Source organism: Marmota flaviventris, chromosome 8 (genome assembly GCF_047511675.1).
Source record: "Marmota flaviventris isolate mMarFla1 chromosome 8, mMarFla1.hap1, whole genome shotgun sequence".
NCBI lineage: Eukaryota > Metazoa > Chordata > Mammalia > Rodentia > Sciuridae > Marmota > Marmota flaviventris.
In genome coordinates, this window is record NC_092505.1 from 110,032,348 (window position 1) to 110,055,208 (window position 22,861).

General features: G+C 48.5%; 1 protein-coding gene across 1 annotated transcript in view; it reads left to right on the forward strand.

Moving 5' to 3' along the window:
• The window catches only part of Arhgef26 (Rho guanine nucleotide exchange factor 26), a 99,333-nt gene that overhangs the window by 39,959 nt on the left and 36,513 nt on the right, over positions 1-22,861 (forward strand). The window contains exon 6 of the mRNA XM_027934045.2: positions 20,751-20,903. Within this exon, the coding sequence (XP_027789846.2) occupies positions 20,751-20,903 (153 nt within the window). The remainder of the gene's footprint in view (positions 1-20,750; positions 20,904-22,861) is intronic.

Sequence of the window (22,861 nt, forward strand, 5' to 3'; positions counted from 1 at the left end):
TTTTAATTATTTAGAATGTCAACTGTGTAAAATGCTGCAAAGATAGAATTTTCTTGATAAATTTTGAAGTCACTTGTTTCTGTATTCCCAAAAGTCGGGTGAATACTGCTTTAAATATTAATTCAGTATATTATTACTATGTTCTGTCATGTTTTTTAAGGATGTGGATTAAATCATACAGCTTATGTTTTTGGATTTTAGAAGTATATTTGTAGAAAAATATCCTGAAGACCATGTGTACATGATGGATGGTATTTGTTAAAGAATATAACGGAGACTTTATCTATACAGTGTTTTCTTTGGATTTCAAAAAAGGTTTCGGGAAATGATTTGGACTTGGAAAAAAATCTGGTGGAAAAGTTCCATGAAAATGTCAAGATTGGCTAAGATTGACCTTGTCACTTGTGGGGGATTCAAACAAAGGTCCCTTTGTAACCAGAAAATCTGTCTCTGTATTGGGAGTTCATTGGAATTTCTTCTCCAGCAGATGAGGGTTATCTGCACCACCAGGACCAGGCACAATGGCAAGGCTTGTGCTCACTGCTGGGCTACCCTCCCTCTGTTCTGCATCTCGTGTGTGCGATGCACACCCTTTGGCTGTGCATGGCTGATACCCGCGTGCTGTAAATGGATGTTTTCCAGGACACCCTCCTTGGCCCATTCTCACAAGATGAGATTTTACTTAAGTCCATTCTGTTGAAAAGGACGCAGGAATGGCTAAGTGGATTTTGCTAAGTAGCCTTGAGTTAAGATTTTTAGGAGGACAGCCAGGTGTGGTGGAGCCTACCTATAATCCCAGTGGCACAGGAGGCTGGGGGGCAGGAGGGTTGAGGTTCAAGGCCAGCCTCAGCAACTTAGTGAGGCTGTTAAGCAACATAGTGATGCCCTGTCTCAAAATAAAAAATAAAACAGGGCTGGGAATGTGGTTCAGTGGTTAAGCTCCTCTGGGTTTAATCCCTGGTACCAAAAAAGAGAAGGAAAGATCTTTAGGAGGACTGGTTTTTAAACTCTACATACAGATTTATCTAAATCCTTATCATTTCCAGAGCATCTAATGTAGTCATTGAGGTCCGCATTTTGCAGTTTTGACAGTGTTTGGCTTAAGGGAAGCCTTTGTCTCCTCTTGGTATTTGTGCCCCTATTGTTGCTGTGTTTAAAGGCCTCCTGGTTGGACCTTAAGCTTCTCTTTCTTCCCTCCTTTCCCCCCTATCTTTCTGGCCAATATCCAGTTTTCTTGCACAAAACTACTTTTGTGATCAGAATATAATTTTATTAATTTAGAATATCAGAATATCTTTTTACCATTTATTGGTAAATTTAGAGATCAAGATGTCATTTTATTAATACTTCTGGGAGCACATAGGAGGTGATTTTCTGTTACTCATGAGACGTCCTTTCCAAGAGAGGGGGAAAATGAGTAGTTACTTAGACCCTAACCCTCCTCCCTGGAGTGCTATGCTATTGAACAGAACAGTCTTCTAGACTCCTTAGAGGCCTCGGCATTTGGAAAGTCAGATATTCAAGCCGGAGAAGCTCATGCTTACTTTTGCCTGTTGTATCTCAGGTGGTCTCAGCATGAGCTAATTTCCAGCCTTAACTAGTTTTTGTTGATCATATTTCATGTACCTGAGAAGGGAGCAGGGAATCTTCATCTGTCCTTCCGCAGGTCACTTCCTCTCTGCATGCCAGCTGCTAAGTGAGCTTCCCATCAGCAAGGAACTGATGTTTCTTGGAATAACTGAGGAATCTAAGACCAGGGCCTTGGGTCCCGGCTTGCTGCAGGTATGTTACCGCCTGCCCCTAGGAATGAGCTTCTTCCTCCCAGTCCTTTGTGAGGCAGTGCATCTTCCCTCTGGAATGGGGTTCAGATAGTCTGGCAGAGGGCAAGCCTTGCAGTCCACCTAGGGCTCAGAAGTCTCACTGAAGTCTGGATCTGGTTGGCGAAAGCCTTGGGGGATAGTGTGTGTGGATGCAGGATTTTTTTTTTTTTTTTTAATGTGGAAGGACTTTTTAAAGGAAGTAAAGATGGTCCAGCACGACTCTTGGTTTGTCTGCAAGCTTGCCTTTTCCTTGTGAGCTGTGTGGGTCCTTGGCAGGGATGGGGTAGCGTTGTCTGCCTGGAGGACGCCGCCCCGTGTCACAGATCCCAGAAAGGTGGCCGATGGTTGAGAGGTCTGCCCACCATACTCAGATGAACACACATGGAGAAAAGTCAGGTGGTGCCAGCGTGTGCAGTGACAGGTCCGTGCCCTGTGCAGCTGGTCTGGGGCAGTACCAGAGGTGGCGCCTGCATGTCCAAACTCAGTTTTTAACCTGACAGTGGTCTACTGCCTGTGCCGTTACTCCCCACCACTTGTCTATCAAGTGGCCAGAATTTCACATGAAGAGTGACACTGGGCATCCTCCTCTCCCTCTTCCTCTGCTCCCTCTCTGAATAAGCCCACCCTTCCTCTATCCAGTTTTTTCCCTCAGGAACTTCAAATGAATAGCTCTACAGGAGCTATGAAGTTTATTTTCTTAAGGTAATAGCCAATTCTCTGAATATGGGATATTTGGAGCATTACGACTTGCTCTTTGATAAAATATTTTAAGTTGAGTTTTTGTTTGTGGATTATTTATTGAGCCCCTACTGTGTTCTAGGTGCTGAAGACAGAAGAGTCAGCAGGACCAACATGGTCCATCTTTGTGATTTGGTGGGGTAAATGCGAGGGGCAGGCGCCTGTCCAAGTGGGACCTGCACCAAGGACCCAGGGAAGTGGCCCTTTCATGCCCCTCACTTTCTCTTCTTTCCTCATCAGAATAATGTCAGAAGATTAATGGCCTTAGCTGTATTTAGCAATGCCGGACTAGGCTTGTTAGCTATTTTATGTTTATGTTTGCAAGTAACCATTGAATGGGCAACTGGGATCTGTGGAGCCCGTGATAAGCCGACATTTCTGTCGCACTTAAACTGATCAGTTAGCTACAACGTGAGTGTTTTCATCTAAAGAAAAGTCGGTCCTGGATATGTCACATTTCAAAATAATAAGCATGCTTCTAGTTTGCAGGCATTCTTTTTCAGTTTTCTTGTTCTGAACAAGTTATGCTCTGGGGGATTTGGTCCAGTTGATCTGTCTAGCTTGAGGAAGAGTCTGATGTCCACTTAGGTACACTAGAAGCTCCAGGACACCAAGTCTCAGGTAGTGCTCAGTTTTGTTAGGCCTCCTGTAACTCAGGATTGCAATTTTGCCTTAGACCCTCCAGGTCACTAATTTGAAATAGGAAGTAGCAATGGTAACACCTGTCTGCTGCTTGGCCACTGGTTCTTCGGCTGGACCAGGCTAGCTCTCCCCTGCTGTTAATTTATCCCTGCAGGGCCCTAGTGGGCCTCAGCTGCTCCTCCTGGCTCTGTGGGCCACCCTTCCAGGCTCTTGTCCTGTTGAGGGGAAGCAGCGCCCGCCTTTCTGTTTCCATGCCCATGTTGTAATCAGGCGTCCTTCTCATGGTCACTGAGTGCCACGCTCTTTGCACTTTGTGTTATGGTGGTGATTCTGCTGTTTAAAGCTGTCCCCCAGCTGAGGTGCTGTGCAGTCTCCCAAGTGCAAGAATGTAGTGCTATGCCGTGCAGAGCAAATGCACGTGCCAGATGTGCTCAAGGTGCTCTCACGAGTTCTAGTTGCAATGCTGCAGGCCGTGGGCTCGGGGCCAGTCTCAAAGAAGCATATATACGTGTGTGTGACAAGGTATCTTTAGACAAAAGCATAGTGCAGCCTTGCACGTTGATGGGCTGATGGAAATGTTGTTCCTGGATGCTTTTAGGAACCTAGCCCTGGGTTTCAGTAGGAGTGACGTGTTGCTCAGTGTTCATCAGTTGGCATTCACAGGACATTCACAGAGCCTGACTACTGTGAATAATGGAAATTAGAAATAAACATGGACCTGGACGTTGCCCGCTCCCTGCTACTTCTAGTTAGGTCTTTTTCTCTCGTTATGCCCTAAGGTACAGCAAGAAGATTTAGGTGTAAGAAAAAATGGTTTGAAGTAACAAAATAACTAAGGGCCACGAGAACCTGCAGTTACACTTGAATTGCATGTTTCAGGTGTCGTCAAGATTGAGACTTGGAGAATTTGATGGGAGTGGCATTGTTGACAGTGTAGGGTGGTCACTGAGGGTCACCTGTCCTTGATCTCCCGCCCTGTGTGGCCTGGGTGAGCTGTCATCTTCCTGCCCTAGATTCACGTGTGCAAAGGGAGAGGGAAGCAGGACCTGCTTCTCTGGTCGTCATGGAAGTGAAGCCAGTTAGCGCATGTCGTTACGGAACCTTGTCTCTGCCAATTTCACACACAAGTAGTGAACGAGGGCATTTGAGGAATGAAGGCTTTGCTGCAGTTGACTTCCAGGGGTGGTGTGTTGGCCAGGGCTATCAGCACCTGTCTGTATCTCCAGAGGTTTATCGGTGACTTTCCTCCATAGTCCCCTTCCAGCCCCTGCAAATCCACCGTCACTGCCTTGGACTTTTGCCAGCTTGGTTTAATAGTTGGACTTAGCGTCTGATATGGTTTATCCTGGCTCAGATCATGAATGAAAATTGACAAGATTTTTCTGCTGATTGTAATTCACCAAGACTGCATTGAGAATCCAAAGAGATGGCTGGGTTTAATCTCTCTTCCATTTACTCCTTCTGTAATTGAGCTATAAGAGTTCCTGATTAATTACAATTCTTAAGAGGGATCAGTGATGGCAATTTGCAAACTCTAAAGCCTTTATAATCAAAGACATATGTTTTACAGCCACACATTTGTCAAAATTTGATGGTAATTGCAGCAATTAATTTTTCCTCACAGTTAAATACCATTTTGCAGGTTAATGAAAGTTTATATTCTGGGGTTCCTATTTTTATATTAACATGAGACACTTTTCAGGGGTCTGGGACAGATTGATTGATAAACATATCAAACTATTTCAGATAAACAGTGTGTTACTTTTCTTAGCAACTGAATGAAAACCAGAGGTTGTAGAGGTTCCATTTGTGTGGGGAAATGGGCTTGTAGATTCCTGACAAGCAAAAGCAAGTTTAATTGATCCCTAACATCTCAGTTTGTTTCTGCATAAAACATAAATTTGGGAGGTTGAAATAGATTTCAGTAACAATTTTGGCTTCAGTGGAAGTCGTCTCAGGTATCCCTTATGTGCCTTGTGATTTGATGGTGATAATAAAAGCAATGTCTACCACCATGTATCTAACTGGTTGGTTAATGCTTTGTTATTTAATCCCTGTCCCAATGCATACAGGAGAAGGCTTTTCTTTCTTAGCAGATGAGAAAGAGATTAAGTAAGTGGTACCCAGGTGCTAAGTACTCCAGTGCTTATTGATAAGCCAGACTTCAGACGGGAGGGATCTGATGCCGGAGTCCTCTGCAGGTGATAACCAGTGAGGCCCTATGGCTGCGAGGGGTGGGGTTGGGTTGGGGTTCTTCTGAGTGGTGGGGACATCAGGAACTGTGGTGTCAGGCAGGTCCAACCACGCTGGCTATAGTGGCTCAAGTGTGAGCTCAGTATTGCAGATCTTCATGTGTTTTGGGAAAAGTGGGGGAACCGGATGTGTGGGTGTGCTCTTAATTTCTAAATGCTGGAAACTGATTCAGATTTAAACATACGTGCGTTTGCCCATGTTAGCACAGTTGCCGTGCACAGCCACCTGTTTGAGAGCTGAGCTGCACAATGCACATTGATCATTTGGTTTGAATTAGCCTGATCAGGTGGGCGGGACTTGGCCTGGGAACAAGGTTATGTCCCAAGCTCCCTGGGACCTCCTCTGCAAATTTAGCCAGGCTTGGAATGAATAAAGGAAAATATGTCTTCATATATTAGGGTAAATGATGTCACCACATTTTAGGGGAAGTTCAACAGAAAAACTTTCACATATACCTATCTGTGATATGGGTAATTTGAGGCATTAACAAAACACAGTTGTGTAGCTTTCAAAAATGTGGGGTGCTTAGCGTTTCTTCACCCCCACCCCACATTAAAATCAGATGGACAACATTTAAATAATATTCCTTTTTAGATTTCTTTTTAATATTGGAGCAACTAAGGGATCAGATATATTATCGGTCTGACCACATGAGTATTTATATATACTGGATTTTCCTCCTGACTTAAGAAATTTGGGTAGCTCTGGCAAGAAGGCAAGGCAGCTACAGAGAACACTGAGAAAAGCTCAGCGCTGGAAAATACGTGGATGAGAGGAACCTACCTGTGAACACACTGGGAAGAAAGTGGCGAAGGGGACCATCCCGTGTTAGTCTTTGAGGGTCCTGGACACCACAGATGTGCCCTGAGCATCTAGTACAGTTTCCCAGGGGAGGGTCTCATCCATATCATGCCTCTATTTTGTTAAAAAAAGAAATTAAATTTGCCCCTGTGTCTTAAGAGTAGAGAGAGGGTTAAGTTCAGGCCTTGAACTCGGGAAAAGGTGATGCCATTGCTTTCACCCATTTCTCAAGTTGTCTATATGTTGCCATGGTTAGACGTTGACCCTGGCTCTGCGTCTGCAGCCCAGTGCAGAGCAGCATACCTGGGCCAGGGCTCTTTCTGCTGCTGGAAAGGCCGTGGCCCCTCTTGTCTTGCAACTGAGGTGTCTCTTAACTCCCCGGGGGGGGGGGGGCACATTTCCTTTCCTTTTCTTCCGCTAACCTTCAAGTGAACCTCCAGAAACAAAGTTCCTCAAGGAATTAGTGTACAGAAGCCTGGGGATTCGTAAAAGAAAAGCAAACCTTATGGATTCTATTTTTCAAAAATCTTGAGATCTTTTACAATACATACAGGTAGTTCTCTGAAGATAAGTTCTCCATCCCTTTCAAGGAAGGTAACTGCCTCTGGTTGAGGGTTGTATCACTGACAAAAACCAGAAAGAAGACCGATAGATCTATAAAGGATTTTCTTTGTTCAAATATGCTTCCCCCAGTACAGTTCTCTGTAACTGAACTAGGGTTTTTAGTCTCCAACCCCACCAAAGAAAACTATTATATATATAAAAAAACCTATTATATATATAAAACTATTTATATGTATAAAAAACTATACACACACACACATATACATACATATATATTTTTTTTAAGCAAGAAGCCAGTTGTTATGATTTGGATGTGAGGTGTCCCCAAAAATCTCATTTGTGAGACAAGGCAAGAAGATTTGAAGAAGAAATGATTGGGCTATAGCCTTAACCTGATCAATGAATTAATCCCTGATGGATTAACTGAGTGGTGACTGGAGGCAGGTGGGGTGTGGCTGGAGGAGGTGGTTCATTGGGAGTGTGGCTGTGGGGAATGTATTTTGTCTGGAGAGTGGAGTCTCTCTCTGCTTCCTGATAACCATGTGAGCTGCTTTCCTCTGCCACACTCTTCTACTAGGATGTTCAGCCTCACCTTGAGACCCCAGGAATGGAGCTGGCCTTCTGTGGACTAAGACCTCTGAAACTGTGGTCCCTAAATAAACCTTTCCTTCTCTATAGTTGTTCTGGTTGGGTCCTTTAGTCACAGCAGTGAAAAAGGTGACTAAAACGTACCCGTGGGTGTCTGTTTTGCATATCTGTATTGAGTTCTGAGGAAAGCGCTTGGAAATGGCATCATGTTTATTGGAAAGATGGGCAAAACCACTTGGAAGTACACAGCATTGTAGAAGGTACGATTCTGCCACCAGGTATGATGGCAGATAGCAGATGCTGTGTAAGGATCCTGACTGTGGAAATGTATGGGGCAGTGTTCTGCTGGTGAGCAGACTGGGGAGGGAGGAGGTTGGGGTGGGTCACAGGTGCCCTTTTTCCCCATAATTAGAATATTCTGCAGTTTCTCCCAGGAACTAGTTAAATATCTAATGCATGTGCAGTGCCTAGCTGCTGTAGGAATGCCCTGCATGAGGACGATTTGAGCTAGAGTCTCATCAGCCTTGACCTTGATCTCAGGCACTGGGCTTCTGGGAATAAAGGAACTCTCTGGTTAGACAACCACAATGTTTCACCAAGCTCCACTGAGCCTGAACCTGTCCACATAAGGTCACTTTAAACAATGGACTTTCTTGAGTGCTACACAAAGCTCCTAATATTGCACACTGCAACTGAGGAATAAGCTGCATGATGTTGCTAACTCTGTAACCTGCCTGGTGACACAATGAGCAGTATGTACTACTGATGCCTGTGACCTGTTGTAACCTATTGATATAAATAAGGCTGGCAGCTTGGACAAGGGCTATCTGCCCTCTTGCTGTTCTGCCGCTTTGTCTCTGCACCTGGCTTCTGTCTCTGCTTGGTTTCTTACAGTGCTGTCCTCTGCAGCTGAAGCCCATGTTGGCTTTGTTAGCATTGGTGCCAGGGCACTTTCAGTTTCTTGCTCAGGAGCAACAAGAACATCTGCAGACAGCTCCTGTCACCATGTGCCAGGCAGGGCTGTCCAGCTGCACCACCTTCCTCCCACAGGTGTGCCTCCCTCCCCAGAGGACATGACAGACACACGGCTTCTTTCTTCTTTCTACAGTTTCTGCTGCTAGCTGGGAGCTGGCTCTGCCCCTGTGGCTGATGGTGAGGCGGGAAGTGTGGTTGGAGTTACTCTTGGAGAAGTGACCTCAGTATGAATGTGTGTGTATGTATGTGTCCTATGCACACTACCCATTTCCTCTCTAAGGAAAGGAAACTGGAATTGGCAAAGTCTCTGCCAGCCCTGGGGGATCTCCTGGCTATGAACAGGCACAGTGTGTCCTGGTGAGTGGCACAGTCGTGGGTGAAGCAAGAGGTAAGGAAGATCCCATTGTGACACCATCGTTCCAAAGTCCCCACACAGGCCCAGACACTACCTGCAGGGGCTGGGGAGGATTCCAGGAAGGTGTGCGTCAGGGGTTTGCTTAGAAGATGCTGTGTGGTTAGCAGTTTGGTTGGGGAAGCTGGATTCTCTTGTTTCAGAGAAGGAAGGCGATGTCCCCAGAGTTTTCAGAAGAGGTTTTGGTAGGTTCTGTAAACGTGGGTTGAAGCAGGAAAAGAAACGGGCGGGGAGACCATGAGCAGCCTGATGCAGAAGCTGTGTGCTCTGGGGCCCGGGCTCAAGCAGAGGAGTGAGAGAGAGAAGGGATGTGCAGACAGAAGGCAAACGCCGGGGGAGGGAGGCTGGGCATGGCTTTTGGATCACTGACTGGCATGAGACGTGCAGATTGAAGCGTCCACATGCTGTAGAAATTATCTAAAGTGACAGATGGCACATTTGTAATCATTCACCATTACTAAAGAAAGTTAGAGGCTCCAACAGTAGGTAAGATTTGGGGACAGGAGAGAGACTTTCTGAACATTTTTCCCCTTCTGGAGTAAATCGCCCTCCATGGGGCCTCTGGAGGGTCTTGGGAGGGGTGAAAAGCAGGCCTTGCTCAGCTCCCAGGAAGACCTGCATTCCTGTGGTGGTGTCTTGTGGTGCGGGGGAAGGATGCAGTTGGGACCTGGCTCAGGGCTGTGAGTGGGGTCAGGCTGGCTTTGCCGAGGACGTGCTGTCTCTAGCCTCCTGTGTGACCCAGGGCATTCTGGCTGGCCGTTCTGTCACCGACCCTACCGACCCTACAGAGAGGCTTAACATTCCTGGTTTTGTTCGCCTTGGGCTGTGTAGACTGGCTGTTGATCGAGTTCCGTGGGCCCAGAGCCAGTTTCGTGCCTGCCAGTTTGGGTGTCAGGGAGGCGAGCAGCTGGGCCCTCGACCCTGCCTTAAGCAGAGCAGCTATTATGGTATGGATGTGAGGTGTCCCCCAAAAGCTCATGTGTGAGTGCAAAAGGATTCAGAGGGGGTGATGGGGTTGTGAGAGTCTTAACCCAATCAGCGAATTGCTGATGAGATTAACCAGGTGGGGACTGGAGGCAGGTGGGGTGTAGCTGGAGAAGGCGGGTCATTGGTGTGTGGCTTTGGGGTGTATATTTTTATCTGGAGAGTGGAGTCTCTCTCTGTTTTCTGATCATCGTGTGAGCTGCTTCCCTCCACCACACTCTTCCACTAGGATATTCTGCCTCACCTTGAGCCATTAGGAATGGAGTCAGTGGTTTATGGACTGAGACCTCTGAAACCACGAGCCTCCCAATAAACTTTTCCTCCTCTAAGTTGTTCTGGTCAGGTCTTTTAGTCATAGCAGTGAGAAAGCTGACTAAAACAGCAGCTTTGCTTGGGACTTTTTAAGAGTCACTTGAAAAAAGGGATGAAGCACATCCTAGAGGTGCTATCCAGAGGGACAGGAAGAGAGCTCTGTGCACGAACACAGTTAGCATTGAACTCTCGCCTCCATCAGTTTCCCTATGACTGGTCTCCTAGTACCTGAGCGCTCTAGCTGTAGCCAGTCTCCTAGTACCTGGCCCTGTGGCTGTGGCTGGTCTCCTAGTACCTGGGCACTGTAGCTGTGGCAAGTCTCCTGGTACCTGGCCGTGTGGCTGTGGCTGGCCTCCAGGTGCCTGGCCCTGTAGCTATGCCAGCCTGGCTATGCTCTCCTTTGTACCTCACTTTAGCCCCCCACTGTGCTTCCCACCCCTCACCCTGCTGCCTCCAGCTTTCCCTTGTAAAACTCCAGAAGCCCTGGGGTCCTGTCCCTGAGCAGAGACATTGAAGCTACTGATCCTGACACGCTGAGTGGGCAGTGCAGGTCCAGACTGCTCTTGGATTTCATCCCCAGGGATTTCCTGGTTTCCCTACAGGGTTCAGAGCTGGGCGTTTGGTTATATAGGCCATGCTTCTTCAACTCATTGTAACATGGACCTCAGTGAAAGTCTTCTGGGAGTCATTGATTTCTTACTTCCTTAAAAAAATGCATGCCTAATTGTGCTGGCACAGCAACCTGGCATGCAGGTCCCAAGGATTCTGGTTGCTCTGCAGCCCCTTGACCAGCCTTGGTGTTCCTGGGCACAACCAGAGTTTTCTTCTTCAGAGTTTTTCTTCTCTCCTGGGCTCCCTCGTCCCCTCCCTCCTTCCTTCCTCCCTGCTCCTCCTTGGTGGCTGCCTAATGTGATCATTTGTGTTAGGTCCTTGGAGGACCCGGAACAGAAGTTTCATGTCTGCGCTGGTCATTGTCGATGCTGGCCTGCAATGGGCTGGGGAACAGAGGGAAGGGGACAGAAGCTGGCCTTCCTGGGAGCGAGGATGTGAGCACCTCAGAGGTGGGAGCTGGAATTGTCCAGGGTGTACCTTGTGTTCCTGAAGTGGAGCTGGCTCAGAGTGGGCATCAGTTACCTGGACCCTGAATGAGCACGTAGGGGAGGCGTTCTGGGATGGGAGGACCTTTAAAGTAGGGATCACAAGTGATCCTAGTGTCCGTTGGACATTGGGGCGGGAACAGGCGGTTAGAAGTTTCTAAAATGAACTAAGGGAATGTGTTTGTTTCCTCTTGCCATGGTGACAGATTACCACAAATGCAGTGGTGTAAAACAACCCAAGCCTACTCCCCTGCGATTCTGGGGTCAGAAGTCGGGGACCAGTTTCCGGCTTCTGGAGGTCTCTTGCTTCTCTGCCTTATGACTCTTGACTTCGGAGCCAGTGGCCGTCTCCTCTCCTGTTGGATTTCTGCTTCTGTGCTGGCATCTCTGCCTCCTGCTTCCCTCTGATGTGGACTTTGGTGACACTTTGTGACCACTTGGATAATCCAGGGTAATTAACTCAGTGTCACTTGCCACATAAGGTAACATGTTCACAGGAGGGGGACACCTCAGAGGGCCACTGTTAAGCTGGCCACAGAGGCTGTGAAGAGAAATAGGGATCTGTGTCCCTGCTGGACCTGGCTCAGGGCTCTTAACTGGGACATGATTGCTTCCTACAGTGATCAGGAGGCCGGGACCAGGATCACTGTTCATGCGCAGTGAATGTTCTGCTGTGACTCCCCGTGGAGAATCACTCGCCTTCCCTGATTGGTAGCTCACCCATTTGTGACTCACCAAGGAGGCACAGGACCTCCAGGCCCAAGCTGGACCCTCCTGATTCCGTTGAGACTGAGCACCCACTGCGTCGCATCTTTGACAGTGGTGAGAGTGGACGCCTGGGATGTTGAGGGATCCAGCCTGGGGCAGCATTAGGTGGCTTTTGCCACCCAGACTTCCCTGGGGAAAACACAGGCCTGCCGTCCCGGGACGGAGAGGACTGGGACAGGAGGAAGACTTGCTGGCACACCCTTTGAAAGGCGTGCAAATCGTGAGTTCACGTGGGGAAAGCATCTTGTTGCACTTCGCATGTGCCACCATCCAGGCCATGTTCTAAGTTCTTAAAATGTTTAGACTCATTTTGTTGTTGAAAGCCTCGTGAGCGCACACCACACTCATTCCCAGGCAGCTGCCCAGAGCCTGCCTCCGGAACACTGGTTTTCCAAAGGTGGGATGGGCAAGGTGCAAGGTCGGCCTGCTGCAGTGCGCACAGTGTGGAGAGCTGGGGAATGACTTTTCCAGAAGCGCAGTCACTTACAGGGGTCATTAAGGGGTCCACTACGCTCACCAGTATCAAAGGGAAAGGAAGGCGTGCAGGTGGAGAGACACAGCAGAAAGCCTGGCCTTGGGCCCAGGAGGAGTGTGGGGCCTTGGTCATTGCACTTCCGCTCTCCACAGCTTCCCCTGCCCTGTTGCAGCTCCCAGGGTCTTTCTGTCCCTCCTGCCAAGTCCCCTCCTCACCTGGTTGCCGTGGTCTTTCCACCACATGTGGGGAGATGGAAAGTGGGTCCTGTCCTTGGCACTCCATTACTTGTTCTGCTTTAATAAAAGAAGAAATGGGGTTTATCACTTTTCTCAGGTCACTACAGGAACATGCTTACCCCAAGATCCCATTCTTGTGATGCTTTGCTGACCAGGGCTAACAGCTGTCTCCTAAAGGCCTTGGTAAAAGCTGGAGGGGAGGGCTGTTAAGGCAGCTTGCAGACGCTGCCCACAGCCTGACGGGGTAATGTATATAAGGGTTGGAAACGCAGAGAACGGAGTTCCGTCGCCCTCATGCAGACTGCAGTATTCCTCTTAGTGGGTAGTGGAGGAACCTGACCTTAGGATGGTCAAGGTTACGTGTCTTGGTTCCTTTTTCCCCTTTTCTTAAGGACACTGATGAGAGCCGTAGAAAGCATTCCTTTCTTTCTTCAGGACCACTTTGAGGAGTATATTTAAAGAAAATCTGAGGGAGCAAAGATTTGGGGGTTTTGCCTGTTGACCAGGTTCTGACTTGAAAGATCATGGTACTCCCTGGAAGGTTCTTGCAACAGTGCCCGAAGAGAAACACATGCTTTCCTGTACTCATTTTTATCCCAGGGCGACTGTTCCATGGTGGGAGAGGGGGGCTTTGGCATGGAAAGGCTTCTCTGTTGAACTTGACCTTGTTCCAGCTCTCTGTAAATGCATTCTTAGTGCTGTTTCCAAGCAGCAAGCGGGAATCTACATTTTCCTAGTTTGTTTTTAATTTATAATTTATATGTCAACTGTGTCTCTGAAAGGTTCAAGGCAACTTTGAGTGAAAGATGTGTGCACAGGGTCCCGGCAAAGAGGGCCCATGTGGTCGAGGGAGGGTGGAACACATAGTGCCCTCTGGGCCACCCAGGTGCAATGGCCGTGGGCCTGGTTGGAATCCCACCCCCTGGAAGGAAGCCATCCCTCAGAAGTCGCAAACCTTGCCCAGATCTTGAGATTTCCAAGAATTTCGGCCAGGCAGTGTCTGGGGGACTTCTTGAGGTGTCAAGCCCCCGAGGCTGGTGTCACAGATGCTGGGAGCAGGAACACCTGCTGTGGCATTCCCCCTCCCTTCAGGGCCCAGCCCAAGGACCATAGTGGTCCCCAGTGATTATGTGGTCACTGGTTACACCTGGTGGATGCTGCATCGTCTCGTCCTCAGTCCCCATCCTTGGAGGGTGGCATTTTGGCAGTGGGGCAAGGAGGAGTAATGGGGATCTGGCACTGACTTGTATGACATACTTACTGAGTGCCTGTTCCTGGACAGGCCCTGGGCATCCAGCAGGAACCAGGCATGCCTGGTGTCAGTCTTCATGGTCGTATGTAAAGCTCACAGGGAAGGCAGGATTTTCCCATTAGATGAGAATCGGCACACACAATTATGAATCGTGAAAGTGCTCACAGTAACCCTGAGCCCACAGGTCATGCATACCCAGACTTCCATGTCTCCCAAGGACTTGTCCATGAGCATGCTGGTAGGTGCCTTTTGTCATTCTTATAGTTTGTCTTGTTTCTGGGAGAAATTAAAGTATGATGACTGCATATGAGTGGCACGAAGCAGAAGAATCAGGTGTGCAGAGGTTTCCTGGGAACAAGCCCCTTTACTTCTTTTCTGTGAAGCGGGTTCAGATGACAGAGACTTTGAATTCACACTGTAAAGCAAACACTCAGTCTAATGGTGTTAAAGTGTCAGGGCCTTTTAATGCTGTTCTCCTGCATCTGTACGGTCCTGTTTGTGTTCCTTCTAGCGGGGTTCATCATCCTGAGAAGGACCAAGTTACTTGGAGCCTTCACTGATGGGGCAGGGGCAGGAGAGGCCTTTGGTTTCCAGGCTTTCTGTCCCCTCAGCTGGCCTTTGGGCTTTGCTGGGTGCCTGTGTGGAGCTGGACTGAAATCTAAACTTTTTATTGTGAGGTATCACAGGCAAGAAAAGCCTTTGATTCACAGTCCTGGAAATAGCCTTAGCTTATTAGCTGTTCTGCCTCAGTCTCTTCTCCCACGTATTCAGGCAGATTTTTAAAGGTTTCAACAGAATGATAACCATTTTTAACACTGACCATCCTAGAGATTTTAAAAAGCAAAATAGGAATGGGAGCTAGGAATGGGAGCTATCTGGACATTTTTGTTTAGAACGATTTTTCTGATATCCTAAACCACTTTTAATTTCAACCCTGTCCTTTTATTATCAACCCAGAGAGGTCATTTCAGAAGGAAAGGATGAAGTCGGATGTGAGAAGACAGGCTGCTGAGGAAGAAACCTCTCGAGCCCTTCCCAGGGCAGGGTGTGGGATGTTCTGGCTGAGAAGGAGCAGCTGTGTTGTTATGGAATCAACATGTTTCTTACCAGTGTTAGTCTGGCGAAGGATCCTAGGCGAACTCCATCCTGTTCATCATTGGTTTTGATTGATGGGTCCTGGCTTCCCGGGTGCAAATCCTGCCCAGAGCAGAGTCCCTTGGTGGGTTCAAGAGGCCCATGTGGGTTGGTGGTGGGGGTCTTGCCATGTGCTTGCTACCCCTGATCCCGAGCAGGAAATAAACTGATGCTTATCAGAGTCAACATGACCACCAGAGAACCCCCCCCAGTGAACACGCCCCAAGTCTCACTTACGCACAGCGGAATGTAAGTTCGTTTTGGTAGAGCACAGAGTGTTCTGCTGCTGTTCGGTTAGGATTGCCAGCAGCGCTTTCCTGAATGTTTCTGTTTATACTGTGTAAGGCAGCCTGGACCCACGAGAGGTTACATGTGTCCAGCCTTCGTGTTTGGCAGGGTGCTGTGGCCGTCTAGGCTCACAGATGGCACCTTCCGTGAGGACCAAGTCTCAGGGTGCTGTGAGTTTGCTGTGTGTGATCTTGGGCTCCTTTCAGTGACCCTGGATGTGCTGGCCAAGCTCATGTCTTCACTGGTGGCCCTCGCCGTGACCGGGTAGGGGTAGGAGCCCAACCTATGGTTATTAAGTAACTGATGACTTACTTGGTGAACCACTGAGGAAAGCCCTGTGGGGGCGGGCCCATCTGTGAGTATTGCATTCTTGGCAAAATCATAGTGAAACAGAGATTTCTGAGCAGGTTTCATTTTTATATTTTTTCTGTTTCAAACAGAAAATTTGATTTATTCACTTGTGCTTTTTCTTATGAAATATTCGACTGTGTCCTACATTCCAGGTGCTGTGGTCGGGTCCTGGGTGTGCAGAGGTGAGCAGACACAGGGCTCCCATCCTCCAGAGGTTGTTGAGACACACAAATAAACAAAATCCATCAAGATTTAATGGTGATCCAAAGGGACCCTGAAGAAGTTGAGGGAGGGGGTGTCTGAAGTCATGGAACCTGAGCCCAGTTCAACCCAGAAAGGTTAGCGAGGGTTTCTGGAGGAAAGGAGGTGGACCCTAGGACTAGGAGGAGGAGCAGGCCTTCCTTAGGAAGGGGGGTGGCAGGGGCAGGAAGACCAGAATGAATGGCTCCTGAGGGTTACCCCGGGCATGGTGCGCCAACCTTCCATTGCTAGCTGACCTTCTATCGCGTCATGTCAGCCAGGACCAGTGCACCTTGTGGGCCACAGCTCTCCTGGTTCCTTGCCGGGAGGCTGCGCCCTACGTGGTTGTGGACTCTTCTGCCATGGCCTGACCCTCCTGTGCGGGTCCCCAGGCTGATTCACATGACCTCCTTGCTGAGATGACTCCACAGGTGGCCTTCTTTGGGGCTGCAGCTGTTATCCTCCTCTCTGTAGTCTAGGTGGAGGTTTGGCCTGGTGACAGGTGGGCAGGGTCGGCTCCCCAGTGAGAGCCAGGGCAATAGGGGCAGCTGGGGCAGCAGAGCGCAGGCTCTGGGCTGGGAAACTATGACTCTGGGTTCGTGGGGAGGCTTGGTTATGAGAGTTTGGACTAGTGCTGTTCTCCTTGTGGTTTTCTTGTCTGTAAAGTGGGTACAGTGGCCATCCCCTGAAGCAGGCTGGAGGATGGGGTGGGAGGAGGCTGGGCCTGGGAATCCCGTGGTGCAGGGCAGGGGCCGGTGGTGGTCAGGCTGGTCCAGCGTGAGCTTCCTGACACCCCCCACGTCCTTGCTGGGCAGGGGAGGAGATCCTGTCTTGTTTTTGTCTGCATTGTGTTTTCAGCTGCTTTCTAAACAGGTGGGCTTACTCTCCACCTTCTCAAGAGCTGAACCGTCGAGATGGCTCAGGCGGGCTCTAGTAACAGATGGTTGAGGGGAGGTTCTGGGTCCTGGTCTGGGGGCCGCGATTGCACCACACCCGTAGGTCTCTTCTACCTGCCGCCCAGTGTGAAAGCCAACTACTGGGCACCAGCCCTGAGTGCCGCCATCAGAAGACCTGCCTTGCTGGCCACTTTCTGTTTCCCTCAAAGTGCAGCTCCACATTTAAGGAGCCCCCTGGATGAACAACTGCGGAGAGCCTGTGCTCAGGCAGTGGGAAGGGACTTGCCTCCATTGCCTTCTCCAAGGGGCCTGGAGCTGGGTCCTCCTGAAGCCCTACCTCTCAGTGGCGCTGCCCTGGAGAGCCCTGGCCTGGGCAGGCTGCAGTCCTGGCAGGCATCCTCCTGTTGTGGGAGTGGGCACAGGACAGGATGACAGGTGACAGGGATGCGGTGTTTCTAGGCAGCCTTTGCTGGTTCTCAGGAGGCCTTCAAAGTCCAGTGATGAGGTTAAAACTTTGAAAAAAGAGGGAGAGGTTGTGTGGTCCTGGTGGTCTGAATCCCTTAGTAGTGCTACAGAGGGGACAGAACACAGCACTGTTCCCCAAGAAAACGCACAGAGCCGAAACATCTACTTCCCTTAAAAGTCGCCCCCAAATAATCCCTGTCGCCTCCTAGACTCTTCTGGGGGTCCGCTCAGGAACAACGCTTTGCTTCAGATTTGATTCGATGCCCCAGTTTGCTGGGCCCCTGAGATAACAACACCTCACGCTTCAGAAGTGCCTTCAGCTTCCTTAGTGAAGTATGCAAATTTGCCAAAATAACTAGGAGGTCATTTAACATAGACAGCCCTGAATTTTGTCTTAATTTTGCTAATGTCAACATAAAGGCTAGGTGGCTTGGCTCAGGCCATGCTGAGGTCGCAGCACAGACGGATGCTTGGTTGGTGCCTTGTTTTTAGTCTAGGACTTTGGCAAACCCTGTACAGTGATAAATGAAATTTTCCTTTTGGTTGGAAAAAGCCGCGTTACTGTTGTTCTTGGTCGTGTAGCTGCGTTCCTTCACACTGTCAGCAGCCAGCTACAGGACAGCCTCTGCAGAGGATACTCGCCTCCAAGACATTTGTGTCCCAGAATTACATAATGACGACCTTATGTTTTCTTCTGTTTTCGGTTTTCTTTGAACATTCTCTTAGAATTTGCATTTAAGAAACCAGTTGAAATTAAAAGAAGTTTCAAGTATTTTGCATTTTTACAAAAATCAGCTAAGACGAACTAGTCCTGGTTACATAGTCCCTAGAATTTCAGGGCCTCTGGCTTCTGGCAGATGTGTGTTTTCAGCTGTCCATTAACATCTCCCAGGCAAACTGATTCCTTCCTGCAGCTTCCTCCTCCTCAGTCCCTGCCTTAGGAGTGGCTCAGTGGCCCCCTGTGGCCTGGAGGGGTAGGCTTGAGAAGCCAAGGACCTCCCTGGACTTCCCACGGAGTGCCTCACAGTTTGTTATGTGACCTCCAAACTCTCGCCCAGCCTTCAACCCCTCTCCTTGAGCCCCCACTGCAGGCTTCCTTGTCACCATCCCAGATCAGCCATCCCATGGGCCTGCCTGCCATCTGTCTCATCTACCCAACCCTCCCTGTCCCAGCTCTCTCCTCTGGTGGGGACTTCGTGCCTCCAGAGTTTCTCCTTGTCAGCAAAACCTCTAAAGCCCAGCCATCGCAGCTCTGCAGGCTTCTTTTGTGCCCGTCCCTCTTGCAGTCTACACCTCAGCCAATTCTTCGAGGAGATCCGTCCTGTGCCATGTGCTCCCCGTCTGCCCTACTCTGCTCCCATTGCTCCATCCTGGCTCCTGGGCCTGGGACCCTACCACACTGTGTTCTGTGCTCTCTGGAGCCTTCTCATATTGCCTCTGGAGCTGCTTCTACTTCCTGAGCTTCAGACACCTCAGGCCCACCCTCCAACATCTCTACTGGTGCCCGGGTGTCCAGCGGTCCCTTCCTGTTCTGGTGCTGGGTACCCAGTCTAGGCACACTCCGTGGGTGCCAGACTTCGTCCACAGACTGCCATCCCTTCAGACGTCAGTTGCAGGCACTGGGTTCCCAGGTTGCCCGTGAGTCTGTCCCGCCTCACTTCAAAGTCAGGGTCCCCATCCGCCTCCCTTCCCGGATTTGCTGGAAGCACTCCCAGGAGGCAGGAGGGCATTTTGCTTGCCTTTGCTGTCAGATCATAAAGGCTGTACCTCGGGGACAGCCAGCCAGGAGAGCCATCACACAGGCAGGGTGACTGCAGGCAACCTGCAGACCTCTCCCATTTTGGGGGGTGAGGGGACGGGCTGGGATCTTCAACCCCATAGTGAGGGCCTGGTCTTCCTGGTTGCCTACCTCACCGGAAGCTGTTAGGGGTCCCCCGACATCTCCTTATCATACAAGACTCCTTATTTCTGGACATTTCAAAGGAAGAATAACAAAATTTGCTGAAATTGCTGTGCTGCATCTCAGTGACATCCTGAGCTATAAATGGCTCCAGGCCTCTGCAGCGCCTGACTGTGTGTCCCAGGAAAAGTGTCATTTCTCACCTGCCTTCCACCTAGTGAATTCATTTCCTGGTGTCGGATCAGCTCCCCTGCCTGGCCCTTGGGTTCACCGTCCTGTCCTGGTGCGAGGACCCTTGCTTACACACTCCATGCAGGGGCGGCTCCATCTTTAGCTTCTGCCCCAGATATTTGGAAACAGACATGAACAGGTAGCTACAGGATAAAGTTCATGGTGGCTTTATGTGCATCAGTCCAGCAGTGACACCTCCTGTGCCGTCCACAGGTGAATGTGCAGTGGCTGCCTATGTGATCTGTATCATGTGCATGACAACACACATACTAAATCTGGGGCCCTAAATTGCCATCTTTACACCAAATGTCATAACCCTACATTTCAGCCTAAATACACTGTGAAGACTTCTAAATATCATGCATATGTATTTTATATGCTCTTTCTAGATATACATGACGGTAGGTATATTTTGACATATTATACACACATAGAGTAAGTATGACTTGTTCAATTAGGATCCCGTTGTTGTGGTTGTGTTTGACTTGGTGTTATTGGTCACGCATTCATATATAAAGGTAGGAAAGGCATGTCCAGTTCATTCTACCTTCTTTTCTATTCCCATCTCCCTCCCCCCTTCATTTTCCTTTGTCTAGTCCAGTGAACTTCTAATCTTCCATTACCTTATTGTGGGTTAGAATCCACATATTTTTTAATTTGTTCCAATTAGTTATACATGACAGCAGAATACATTTCGATTCATTGTACACAAATGGAGCACAACTTTTCATTCTCTGGTTGTACACGATGTCGAGTCACATTGTTGTGCAGCCATACATGTACCTAGGGTAAAGATGTCCATCTCATTCCACCATCTTTCCTATTCCCATCCCCCCAACCCCTCGCCACTACGGATCAGCATCCACCTATCAGAAAACACATATTTTTAAAAAGATGATCTTATTTACTTTGAGAGAAAGGACACATGAATTAGGCATATTTCAGACTGTTTTTTAGGCATTTAATTTGGTGTTTTGCTCACGTGCTTTTCAGTATAATAAAATACAGAAGCATGAACTCCCTGCTCTCCTACTTGGTGGATTCTTGAAAAATAGTGAAATCTACAATTCCGAATCGTACCTGAAGGTGCAGAAATGCCTGGGATTATCGATGTTTTAAAGCCAGATACTTGAAACAATAAAGCTGTTCATATGACATATTTAAATTGAAACAAAATACTTGCATTTGGGTTTTTTTTCTTTTCTTTTCTTTTCCTTTTAACACCTTCTGAGTTGGTTCTGTGTACTGCGGGTGTTTTTAAATCCTGTATGATAGCATTACATGAGGCGATCTGGAAGAAGTATAAACAGTTTTCATTGATTTTTCAGATTCTTTACAGAGTTGGAAGCAAGACATCAGAATAACATCTTCATCGATGACATCAGTGACATTGTGGAGAAGCACACGGCGTCCACCTTTGACCCCTATGTGAAGTACTGCACCAATGAGGTCTACCAGCAGCGGACGCTGCAGAAGCTGCTGTAAGCCATGGTTTCGGTCATCCGGTAGCTTGTGCTCATGGATCAGAATGAATTGATCCCTAAATGATATTTAGAAATGCTTCCTGGTGAGCCGTTTTCCAGGGAGAAATATTTAAGAGGATTAATTTTGGATGTTCATAGATGAAGTCTAGTCTGTAGGGAGCTTTTCTCCAAAACACATGACTTTATGGTTTGCTGCTGTCCTTGGGTTTGGTTTCCTTTTGTTTTCCTTAGTTGTTAAAAGGTACAGGGGTGATCTGCACTCACCCCTCAGTTTTCTAACCCAGTAACTGGCAATATATTGTTTGCCTGGGGCCCAGAGCGGGTTCTTAAGTGAGTAGGATGGAAACAGGGCTCTGGGCTTCTCTGCCTGTGGGCACTCTCTCTGTTGACCACTGGAGTAAGTGCTTCATAGGGGCTCCAGAGTTCCTTCCACCTTTGTACCTGTGCTGAGGAGAGGAGGGAGGGCCTAAAGAATGAAATAGGAAAAACTGTTCTTGATGATTTAATTATGCTGCAAACAGGAGTCCAACATTAACTTTCCCGCCAACCTTTTCTTTCTGACCTTCTGAGCTGCCTGAGCTTTGGTGTGGGACAAGCCACCCTGGAGCTTCAGCAGCGTCGTGGGTTTTATTTTTAGGGTTCCTCTTGATCATGAGCAGCTTTTGGCATTAGAAGGCAGATGCATTTTGCTCTCACCCAGCTTGGGGCCTCTGAAGGTTGCATCTTGCTTGCTGCAGTGGTGGTGACCATCAGGGAGCTCTAGCCAGCTCTGTGGGGTGGGTGCTGAGGTCTCTCTGGAGGGTGGGGCTGGTGATGGCCTTGGTGGCTGCATGGAGCAGTAGCCAGAGCCCCACGTTGGCTACCAGGATTGATCATGCCCTCTCCCCTCACCTTGCTGAAAAGTTCGTGGGGGCAGGCTGCAATGTTGCCTGCTGCTGATGAGGTCTCTGGTATAAAGAAGGGTTTGCATGATGGACATTTGGGGCTGTAAGTCCTTGTCCCGGGGCTGTCCTGTGCACTGTAGGATGTGTAACAGCATCCCTGCCCTCTGTCCAGAAGATGCCAAAAATGTCTCCAGAAGTGATGGAAGTTGCCCTAGGGGGCAAAGTCACACCCTTTACTTCCCTAATCCCTGCTTCTCTGGTTGCCGTGGAACTGCTGGAGAATGCAAGTTCATGTTGGAAAGCAAAGCCCTGAACCAGAGCTAACTTTAGTTTGCATTTGGTTTTGCGGGATTTAAAAAAATGTGAATAGTTCCTGCTCCAAGTTAGTTGACTCCAAAATAAAGATCCTGTCTAAGTCTCCTGACTGCTCCCCTCATGGGGACATTCTCTTGGAGGTCATTGTTAGCTGTGTTTTCAGGGCTTTGTGTAGTTGATGTGCATCGAGGTTAGAGCAGTGACTCTTAGGGACACTAGAAATTCTGGGAATCTTTGAAACCAAGTAGACAGTGCCAAATCCATCTCAGACCATTCAGTCTGAACCCTTGGAGCAGGAGGAGGGACTGAGACCTGAGTGATCCCAGTGTGCCACCAACATGGAGTTTGCTTTTAGCATCCTGAATCTTCTCAAAGCTATCAGGGAAAGGACATGTAAAACTTCTCAATTTGAGAAAATGAAAATAAAACATTTCTGTTATTTGTCATTCTATGTTTTTACTTTTTGTAGCCTTGATCCAAATCATCTAATTTTCAAACTTTTTTCTTTCTTTTTTTTTTTTAATTTTTGGTACTGAGGATTAAACCCAGGGGCTCTAAACCACTGAGCCACATCCCCAGCCCTTTTTATTTTTCCAGTTTGAGACAGGGCCTGGCTAAGTTGCTGAGGCTGTCTTTGAACTTGGGATCTTTCTGCCTCAGTCCCCTGAGCCGCTGGGATTACAGGTGTGCGCCACCGCTCCTGGCAGTGTTTTTATTTATTTACTTTTAGTCATTGCCCCAACCTGCTTCCTGGTT